Here is a 10,791-nt window from a genome sequence, read left to right as displayed (position 1 = left end):
CATAATTGGTCACAACTGCAGCCACTAGATGGCGGCCAAGTGCTTTCAAAACTAATTTTTGATACATATTGAAAACGCATCATCAGCCATCTGTGGCTGTGTTGTGGTTTCAGACCAATTTATGACAGAGGTCAAGGGTTAAAGAAAGTAAATAAATACAGTTGCCAACTTATCCGTAAGAATAACGATTTCTTCTAGTGTATTAAAATAGGAATAAAATGAAAACTGGTGACAATTTACTTGCAAAGTTCCCCAACCATATTTAAATATCTTTAAATTTAAAAAAAAATGTCGAGCACTTTCAGAAAAGTTTCAACTCTGTTTTTTTTGTGTTTTTTTTGGCAGATTACACATGCAGGGTGTTAGTTTGCTCTTCCAAACTAACACCCTTTAAATTTTTTTAAAGTAATGTTTATCCATCTGTATAGTGATTGGATCTGGGCTTCAACTGAACTTAATATTACTTTGGGCTTAAAAGTCCTAACATAATGTTGCCAGTTGAAATAACTTCATACAGTAAAACAAATTGTAAAAGAAAAAAAATCTAACCATTTCCTGAATATTCGAGTTAACTCTACAGCTGCTTGCAGGTCCAAAATAACCATTAAGTATCCATTAATGGCCTCAAGATTCAACCTTACCCTTAAATTGCAGGGACAGAACAAATGAAAACAATAACTTGCGGTTGTTTTAAACTTGTTTTTTTTATTCATAACTACTCAGAGCATGACGCTTCACATTGAGGATAAAGAGTCAGATATAACTGTTCCCGTGAATATGTAATGTAAATAACACAAAATTAAGCTCCTTATTTGTTGTATCACCCTTTTTAAGTCATGATACCTTTACTTCGTTTTATTTGTATAATATATGGTTGTTTTCCGGTTTCTGATTGTAGGCTTTTATTTTGTTACAACTTCCGCTATATATGTTATAGAACGGCAGCTTAACGACAAGTTGTAAAAACATTAAATGTATGTTATTATCGGCCCCCTTTATAAAGTCAAAAGGTATGTTTATTTTGTAAATAAGGATATTTCTAATATTGAATGGTTGAAATTGTGAATTTTTTTTATTGTAATCAAACACTGAGGTATTTTTGAAATAGTTGATATTTTTAGTGGTGAACGTTATTTTTAGTTACAGACGTTACGGTTGTGAGAGCGTGGTTTGTAGCTTACACCTTCTTTTGTGTGTGTGTTTATACATACAGCTCTGAAATGCAGAGCTTACTTCCAATAAACCTCACTGTTCATCAGTAAAGCCACAATCCTTCATTTGGGGGCTGGGGGCCTGCTACAAATAATGTTAATTTCATCCAGGGATAACATATTAAAATGTCAGCGGTGAGAGTATTCCTGAAGAGGTCTTAAAAGTTTTGTCAGCAAAGGAACAGAGAGCAGGCTGGAAGCCCCGAGGTCCCAGGGTGGGATTTGTAGGGAATGGAGGTCAAATACGTGCTGAGAAGTAGTGATAAACACGTAAAAATTAATTCCTGATGATACACAACCTTAATCTAGGCTAAAGTTTAATGTTATGTGTCTTGAGCCAAAAATAAAAAAATGCTAATTTTAAATTTGAATTAGTCTGATATTGAAAACAATCCACTCAAGCCATTTTTGGAAATTACAATACTTTTTATTTTATACTTTTTACTTTTAGAAAAACAAATATTCTTGTTTGTTTTTTATTCCTTTTCAGCGTTATTTTTTTATTAGAATATTTAGAAACATACACGGGTTCTTTATAAATATAGAGCGTAGTGAATAAAAATGTCTTGTTAATGTGGTTGGGTTTCATTGTTTTTAATCGTCGAACTAGCCACTTCTTTCATTTTTATGGTCAGTGCCGGCTGCCGTAGCCACCGCGGCGGAAGAATGGCAGCCTGGATGTTGTACCGCTGTGTTTTTGGGCCTCATCTACAACGAATTCACCGATCACCGGAGCAGCCTCGACCTGAGGGCAGGTTTGCCAGGAGGGTAGGAAACGATGAGTTCAGAACCGTTTTACAGCCGCTGACTGCAGATCCAGACTTTTATTCATTTAAATCGTTGCTGTTGTTGCTGTCATTGCTCCGCGTAGTTGATAGTTGGGGATGAATGAACGACCAGAGAGTGAAAGCTGTACTTTTATTCGTCTTTAAAAAAACCAACAACTGGTTTTCTGTTTCAACACCATAGTAACATCCGGTCTAACTTGATTTTGTGACTGTATGTTGTTGTTCCTTTCTATTTTATGACGCTAATCTAGCTAGCTAACATTAACATGATTGAAACCGCGGAGAGGAACAAACGACATAAACGCAGAAAGAAATTAAACAACAAGTAGCACCGTTATCAGTTGAATTTGATTCAACGTAAAATACATGTGTGAGGGGAAATAATATATTTTATTGGGTACAAACGTTACCAGCTATGCTAACATTAGCTCATTTAGCTTCTTCCTCTACTCTCTCAGGCATGGAACTACCAACCCAGAAGTCTGGAAAAACACACAGACAACATTCTTGGATGGGTCAGTATAATATTCTGCTTCATCTTCTTGGAGAAAGCATAAAATTATTAAATTAAAGTGTGATTATACTTTATGCCCTCCAGGCTTCAGCAATATGGTCCATATCCTACTACAGCTCCCCTCTTCTCCTCTGCTATCTGTACAGAAAAGGTAGGATTAATGAACTACAGCTGACCTGTAATATAGGGGGGCTTTTGTCTGAAAATAATGTCAATATAATGATATATAAAGTGACAATGAAACACTACATAATCTCTGCTTTTACTATTCTTCAGATTTCTTTGTGTTGCATTCACATAAATTTAATATTTGTCGTATTATTATGTCAGTAAATCTGTTTTCAGTTTGTTTACAGGCCGAAAACCTAACAGATAAAATGATAATTGAAAAATGTTGGGGAACTTGTTTTCTATTTAAATTACTTAGAGTGGAAGTACTGCGTCTTAATATGCAGGATTTCAAATGTCTTAATTTGTCTAAAAATATCAGCTGGACAATTTTTAGCTGTTAGCAACATCAAAACATTAGCCAAGAATCTAATAGCCAAGTTGTACAGAAAATAAAAATATGAACTTTTTGATGTCGAGTAATTATGATCAATTGTCAGAGGAATGTTCATCAATCATTCAGTCAATATTTTTGTATCGCTTTTCACGTAGAGAAAAATTTAGCACAACATGCTTTACAGAAACTAAACGATTGCAGGAATAGAAACACACAACTTCTCTTTACCACCCAGTAAACCGTGTACCTAAAAAAAAAAACCACCTGGAACCAGGAAACCAGCCGCACCCATTTGTAATGAGGGCAAAATAAAATCACATGGTAAAAAAGAAAAACGCACCAATACAGAAGTTATTAAAATATCTTAACAGAAAATTCATGATTGCTAAAAAAGGTCTCAAAGAAAGAAAAAGTATTAAATTAGTGGATAATATTTATGTGAGTGAGCAATGATTTCCGTTTACCGACACAGAGGTTGCAAGAACCATGGATGTTTGCAATCTGATTGTTAGATATACCGACGGATATGAAGCTATTGTTTCATTCAGCTGATTAGTTTGCATTCACAAAACCTGATCAAGGAAATGAGAGATGGAGGGGAGAGTGTGAGGCAATAAAAATAAATAAATCCACAGCATAGATGTTTGTTTGTAACTGAAATCAGTCAAAATCCGGTTCTTATCATTTTCACCAAACTTCACAGTGTTTACCTCATTAGTTTCAAAGTGGTTAAACTTGAAGCTTTGTTCCTTTAAATTTTAGAATTTATAAACCGTAGATGTTTTTTTATTTTTATTTTTTTTGCATTAAAATGTGGTTTTCATCAAATTAATAAAGTAAAAATAATTATCATGAGGCAAATGATTGGGCAGTTGTGGTTTAATGGACGCATTTTCCATTTTTGCTTGTGAATAAATAAACGCATTCATGAAACGATCTGCTAAGTTTTTAATAATCATTTGTATTTGCCAAATGAATTTCTGGGTAATCAGTATGTCTGTTTTATAATTTTTGAATTAACCAGATGATATCAGTGTCCTTGCTGTATTCTTCACTCAGTTTCTCCTTTGTGGAAACAGCCTAAGGCTGAAGGTTACTTTGCTTCCCTCTGGGTAATTACCTGTTTGTGTATGTATAAACATACAGACACATGTATGTTTATACATACATGTGTATGTATGTATAAACATACATACACGTATATATAGGAAAACATATATATAACGTTTTCCTCTCTGGCCATTTAGGTAACTGTCCAAAAATGTTTTCTTTCTTAATACAAATCCTCCTCCTGGGACTAAAAACTATTAATTGATGTGTCCTTGTACGTGGCTGATGTCCTACAAGTGGAATTAATACAAACGTAATCAACTGACTCATCTGGCGAGGCTCAGCATCACTAGAAATTAATTGCTCAAGGTTGAGTGTCACTCCTTAATGTACTATTGAGCTTCTAAAATTGATTTATGCACATGGCTGAAGGCTAGTTGTCAGACTGTTCATCGTTTTATTGGTGCTCGATGTTTAGCCTCTTGTCTGCGTGTGCCGCTGCTCGTTCTCAGGCTACATCTGCAGCAGTAAGCTGGTTCCAGTGAGTCAGTACCTGGGAACCGTGCTCGTGTGTCTTCTCGGAGTCGCTTGTATTCGAGGTGAGACTTCTCTTTTAACCTCCCGCGAGGCAATAACTAATTCAGTCCATTCATCTTTAGATATAGATAGTGGTTCTGCTCGCCAATAAGGTTTCATTACCATTGAGACTGTCGAACAAGGTTTCTGCTCACAAAGCATACTAAACACACCCTTGAGGTTTTTGCAACTATTTTTTTTTCTTTTGTTTCACATAGAGACTTATCTCTCTTTGTCCCCTCCCCCATCCTCCTTGCTTTTTCCCCAAGGATGGGGCAGATGGAGAAACACAGACTATGTTCACTTTATCTCAGTTCTGGAGGAAACCAAGAAGAATCACACACCAGAAAACAAGGTAAGGTTTCACTGACTTGAGGCAAGGGGTCAGAGTAAAATGTTTAAAATTACGGGAATAAATCATGTCGCTGTTTTCTGATTATCCGTCACAGGGAAGTTATGGTGCTGTTTTATGCATCTTCTGTTTTGCTTCTAGAAAAAGCTGAGGTGTTTTGACTTCGACTTTTCACACTGGCCTGCAGATTTCAGCTGGACAGAAGTCAGCAATCCGTAAGTTGCTCATTCTACTTAAAATGGCCGCTTGGTCAATGCAGTTCTGCTCATATTAGGATCATATTGTAATATTTATATGATTACAACTTAGGTAGAGTAGCCCTTGGTAAACGGATCTAATAAATATAACCCCGCATGTGTATTCATTGTCATGTTTTTTGCATTTTGTGGCACAAAATGCAAAAAATTCCTTGTTCCTTTCAAAAATAGAAAGGAACAATAACATACAGCCACAAAATATTAGTATTTAATCTGATAGACGAATACCAAGGAGAGGAGTACATAACGATAATATATATATATATATATATATATATATATATATATATATATATATATATATATATATATATATATAGGATAGATTTTGATATTTTTTACAAATAAAATACTATCCTGTCGAGTGGAAAAGTTCAAAGGGCGTCGATGCTTTTTCCACTATGTTTATCTGCATTAATGTTTTTCATTATCCTGTGAAAGGAAACATCCCAAAGGAGGCGTTTCTCTGCTGAAGCCAGAGCCCAGACTGAGAGGGACAGCAGACAGTTTCCTCCACTCTGTCCGCACCTTGCCATGCCACGTCATCGGGTATGTGTCCTTTCAGTGGATTTCAATCAGCCGTAGCTAAAGCTGTGCCATTTGAGGAGCTTTGGGTAAAATATATTTACAGATTTAGGTGTTTTATCAAAAGTGCTAAATGTATATATTTGTGTACTGTTTTGGTCTAATTACACCCCTGAATATGTTGTTTTTTCAGCAGATGGCAGTTAACGATTAATCAGACACTGAAATAGTTGACGATTATTTCAATAATCGATTCGTCACGATGAATCGTTTCAGCCGTACCGCAGTGCAGTTATGTTTTTTCTCTTCTCTTCCAGGTTCCTCATTGCTCACTCCTTCGGCAGGCGGATGCTGTACCCCGGCTCTGTGGGTTTACTGCAGAAAGCGATGAGGCCGATGTTGCAGGGAGGCCTGGCTAAATTAATAGAAGAGGTAAAAGGAGCAAAGTCCTTGCTCCCATTGACAGTAAATGGATCAAACAAGTGCCCCGCTCTGCCATTTCTTTCTCTTCCACTCTGTCACAGTACGACGGCGAAAGGAACAAGCTGGTGGCGTGCGACGGGAACGAGATCGACACCATGTTTGTGGATCGAAGGAAAGATGGCGGGCCGCACGGCCGGACTCTGGTAAATGTCGAAAATGATTTGTGTTTTTGTTCCCCGGGCCCGGTCCTGCTTCCAACAAAACTCCCGTCGTATAACTGATGGTTGCTGAAATGTGCCACAGGTCATCTGCTGCGAGGGGAACGCTGGCTTTTATGAGGTGGGCTGCATGAACACGCCACTGGAGGGTGAGAAATGTTCTGCTTAACAACAAGTCAGGTTTTTTACGGGGCAGCGCCTTGAAAAACATTCAAACCCTTTCAACGGTTTTTCTGTTTTGTATCCTTAAAACCACAAACTGGACTGTAAATCACCAACTAGTGCATATGAACGAAGTGGAAGGAAAAACATACATTTATTTTAAAATAAAAACTTGTAAAGTGGTATGTATTTGCATTTATCCCCCTTTATTGTGATACCTCTTAATAAAATCCAGTTTAGTCAGCTTCAGAAGCATCACGTTTAGTAAATGGAGACGTCTGAAGGCCAAGAAACATTCAGACAGATCAGGGAGAAAACTGGACGATTATAAATCAGAGTCCAAGACCATTGATTAATCCGTAATCAGAAAATGGCACAGCAGCAAACCTCATCGTGAAATGGCCACCCACCTGGACAAAGAGACCTGAGTTAACTCTGGAGGAGCTGCTGAGATCCACAGCTCAGGTGGGGGAATCTGTCAACAGGACAGCTGGCAATACGCTCCAGTGTTTATGGAGGATTAGCCAAAAGAAGAATTTTATCATGACAAGAAATTTATTATAAAAAATGATAAATGTGCACTCCTACACTAAAGACACCATCTCAGTGGAGAAACATGGTAGTGGCAGCATAAAGCTGCGGGGATAGGGAGGCTTTTCAGGCTGGATGGGAAAATGAACGGAGATAAAAACTGGGAAATAAAATCTGTTGGAGACTGAAAAGGACCTGTGTTCAAGTACAGACCTAAGACTTTAAAATTAAATTTTCCCTCCGCTTTACAATCATGCACTGCTACCTGTAAAAATCCCACTAAAGCACTTTGCTGTTTAGTACTAAAGAGTGGAAAAGTTTGAGCTGAATTAAGGTTCTGGTTCTGGGGTTAACAGTGGAATCTGTTTCAGGTGGTTACTCCGTTCTGGGCTGGAACCACCCTGGATTTGCAGGCAGCACGGTAAGCCGCGTCGCCCTGTTCTCAGCCATTGTTACAGATCGGTGAGCTCTTGTCTGACTCTCGCCGTGAGTCATCCGATCCAAACGGGCCGCGCAGCACAAAAGAACAGCATGTGGAAAGTCTGGTTTCAGTTCACCAGCGTTGCACAAGCAGCACAAACTCTCCCACGGCAGATTAAAATCAGAGGACAGGCTATGAATGATTCAGCGGCTTTTAATGTTTAAGGAACTGGATGTTTGCGTGATTAGGATTGTTTTATTAATGTATGGAAATTTCCTTCCTGGCAGGGAGTTCCTTTCCCCCAGAACGAGGCCAACGCCATGGACGTGGTGATACAGTTTGCCGTTCACAAGCTGGGCTTCCAGCTGAGCGACATTGTGATTTATGCCTGGTCCATTGGCGGATTCACAGGTACACGGAGACGCAAGCAAGTTCTGCTCACCTTTGTGACGAGTGGGGAGTTTAAGTCTGTCCTTTGTTCCTCCTCTCTCAGCCAGCTGGGCGGTGATGTCATACCCAGAGATCCAGTCAGTTGTGCTGGATGCCTCCTTTGACGACCTTTTGCCCCTCGCCCTTAAAGTGATGCCTGAAAGCTGGAGTGAGTGCAGCTTGTCAAACACCAGACTAACCGATTTTATTGAATATTCTGACAATTAAGCAGATTTTTTTTTAAATTAGCACATTCTACAGATTGTTTCTCATGTGATCACATTTTTATACATTAGAAATGCATTAAAATATCAAATATTCCGTTTTAAGTCCAGACTGAAAACACATCTATTCAAAGAGAAAAAAATAAAGGATGGAAGAAAATCGCTGCAGCAGTTGCTTCAGTGTTGTTTTGGTTTTTATTCATTTTATTAGCCTTTGGTAACTTTGCCAGTTTTATAATTGTCTTATTTCTTTTTTTTTACTAAACTTAATTTTATTTTCTACTTTATCATTTATGTCGTTTGTTGTTGCTGAGGCTGTTGTAAACGTGCTACATAAATAAACTTTGAGTTTGAAATAAACAGTTAATTAAATAATTTTTTTAAATGAAGAAAATTAATATTTTATTGCCTTAAATCCAATAACTTTGATTCCTTTAGTGAATTTTAACTAAGTGAAGCTAAATTTAAACCGTTTGAGGAGTTTTGGCTAAAACATGTTTGCAGACAAAGATGTTTTTATCTTAAATGCAAAATGTTTCTGTTTTTTGTACAGTTTTGGCTTAATTGATACTTTGAATATGGTTTTTTTTTCACCAAATAACCTTTTTTTTTTTTTTTTAATACTTCAGTTGATGATTAATCGGCTGTTAAATTTGTTGCCGTTTATTTCAGTAACTGATTAATCCGATTAATCGTTTCAGCACTCAAACAGTTAATCTCGTCTATTCATTAAAACATTGTCTTGTTTTTCAGGGCCTCTGGTGCAGCACACAGTGAGACAATACATGAACCTCAACAACGCAGAGCAGCTCGTCAAGTGAGTCCAGTGATCAGAGCACGGTGAAAATAACGGTGAAAGGTTAAAGCGTCAGTCACGGGTTTCGGTTTCGAAACCCTGCGCTGGTCGTGTAGCTGATCACCGAATTCCTTCGGCTCTTCCAGATATCAGGGGCCAGTCCTGCTGGTCAGGAGGACCAGAGACGAAATCATCACTACGACGTAGGTTACTGACTCTCTTCTTTTCGTCACAACACCATGAGTATGTGGTTCTAGCAATTTGAAGTTTAACGGTTTTATTATGAAGCATTTCAGCCGGTCTATCTGTGCGAGTCTAAAAGACAAAATAGAAAGTCGCACTCATTAAATGTCTCCTGCATGTCATTATAAACTTGTTGGTTGGAATCGATTCCTTTAATTAAGCTGAACGGAGGCCCTGTAAAAATCATTATGTGATGCAAATAAGTCATTTAAATAATATATCGTTCGGTTTGATTGGCTTCCTCTTATCCAGTTTGATTAATTAATGTTCTCCTTCCAACCTTGAGGCTGGAAAACAGGAGGCACTTAAAAGGCTTTCTCCCCTCGTTTGTTAAATCACACGGCTTTGCCGAAGTATTCCTACCGCTTAGATTTTTTCCCCACTATTTTTTCACAGTGTAACCATTAACTTTATTGTATTTTATTGCCGTTTTATGCGATAAAGTAACGCATGCTTGAGAGGTGAAAGGAAAACCATTTAAATTGAGCAAAGCTGGTTTTATTTAGATTAAATTACAAATATGTGAGCTCTCTTAAGGTTGCTTATGTCAATGAGTGGTTTGCACTGGACTTTATCTAGTGGTATGAAATTATTACACTAAATGCAGACCTTTAAAAAAATCAGAGCCCCATTGAAAACCTCCTGATTATTCCACCAAGTATTGATTTTAAAACATTAATATTGTTTCTGAATGAACATGAACTTGATTTCTTTGCTTTATTTGAGGTCTGAAAGCGCTGCATCATTTTTATTTTAACCATTTCTCATTTTCTGAAAGTAAATAGGAAACATTTTTCTTGTAACTTCAGACATGCTGTCAGTAGTTCATAGAATAAAAGAAACAAAGTTCATTTTACTCAAACATAAACCTATAAAGAGTAAAATCAGAGAAATTATCATTTTAAGTGGTCTCTTGTTTTTTTTTTTTCCAGAGCTGTATATTGTTGTGTCTACAACAGTAAATTTATTGTGGTTCATTAATTTGGGGTTCGTTTTCTCAATGATCCCTGAACGTCAGTCCCTATAAAGCTGATTTTTATCGCTAAATCGTTAAAATAAATGTTCTTATTCTCACACTGGATGAGTAGAAGTAGCCTGGATTAAGTGTAAATGTCTTACAGACATGCAGATGACATCATGTCCAACAGAGGAAACGACCTATTGCTCAGACTGCTTCAGTTCAGGTCAGTTCACACACACACACACACACACACACACACACACACACACACACACACACACACACACACACACACACACACACACACACACACACATCCAGCCTCTGTATTACCATAGTCTGGGGCTCCTCGTCTGTCCAGACCCGTTTGGTGACTCGTTAAATTCTTCTGTGCAGATACCCCAAAATAATGACGGATGAAGGGGTCAGGGTCGTGAGACAGTGGCTTGCAGCGTCTAGTCCAATAGAGGAAGGTAAGGGGACGAGAATCTGCATGAAAAGCTGTTTTATTTCTCCTTTTAAGAGCAGAGTTCACTTGGTGTGAGGAAAAAAAAAAAAAAAAAAAAAAAAAAATATATATATAATAATAAATATATATATAAAAT

At 37.5% G+C, this 10,791-nt stretch overlaps 1 protein-coding gene across 1 annotated transcript in view; it reads left to right on the top strand.

Annotated features, from left to right (window-relative positions):
- The first annotated feature begins 922 nt into the window (after positions 1-922).
- Positions 923-10,791, top strand: part of abhd16a (abhydrolase domain containing 16A, phospholipase) — a 15,094-nt gene continuing 5,225 nt past the window's right edge. The window contains exons 1-18 of the mRNA XM_015045920.1: positions 923-1,010; positions 1,847-1,979; positions 2,458-2,514; positions 2,598-2,664; positions 4,581-4,667; positions 4,914-4,999; positions 5,138-5,211; positions 5,695-5,802; positions 6,096-6,210; positions 6,303-6,404; positions 6,505-6,568; positions 7,484-7,533; positions 7,821-7,944; positions 8,027-8,131; positions 8,940-9,003; positions 9,129-9,185; positions 10,347-10,409; positions 10,583-10,659. Coding sequence (XP_014901406.1) covers positions 973-1,010; positions 1,847-1,979; positions 2,458-2,514; positions 2,598-2,664; positions 4,581-4,667; positions 4,914-4,999; positions 5,138-5,211; positions 5,695-5,802; positions 6,096-6,210; positions 6,303-6,404; positions 6,505-6,568; positions 7,484-7,533; positions 7,821-7,944; positions 8,027-8,131; positions 8,940-9,003; positions 9,129-9,185; positions 10,347-10,409; positions 10,583-10,659 — 1,471 coding nt within the window. The 5' untranslated portion in view covers positions 923-972. The remainder of the gene's footprint in view (positions 1,011-1,846; positions 1,980-2,457; positions 2,515-2,597; positions 2,665-4,580; positions 4,668-4,913; positions 5,000-5,137; positions 5,212-5,694; positions 5,803-6,095; positions 6,211-6,302; positions 6,405-6,504; positions 6,569-7,483; positions 7,534-7,820; positions 7,945-8,026; positions 8,132-8,939; positions 9,004-9,128; positions 9,186-10,346; positions 10,410-10,582; positions 10,660-10,791) is intronic.

Source organism: Poecilia latipinna, unplaced genomic scaffold, assembly GCF_001443285.1.
Source record: "Poecilia latipinna isolate Pla-1442-1.1 unplaced genomic scaffold, P_latipinna-1.0 Scaffold753, whole genome shotgun sequence".
NCBI lineage: Eukaryota > Metazoa > Chordata > Actinopteri > Cyprinodontiformes > Poeciliidae > Poecilia > Poecilia latipinna.
Note: the sequence above shows the minus strand (reverse complement) of the source record. Positions and strands in the feature narration are given on the sequence as shown.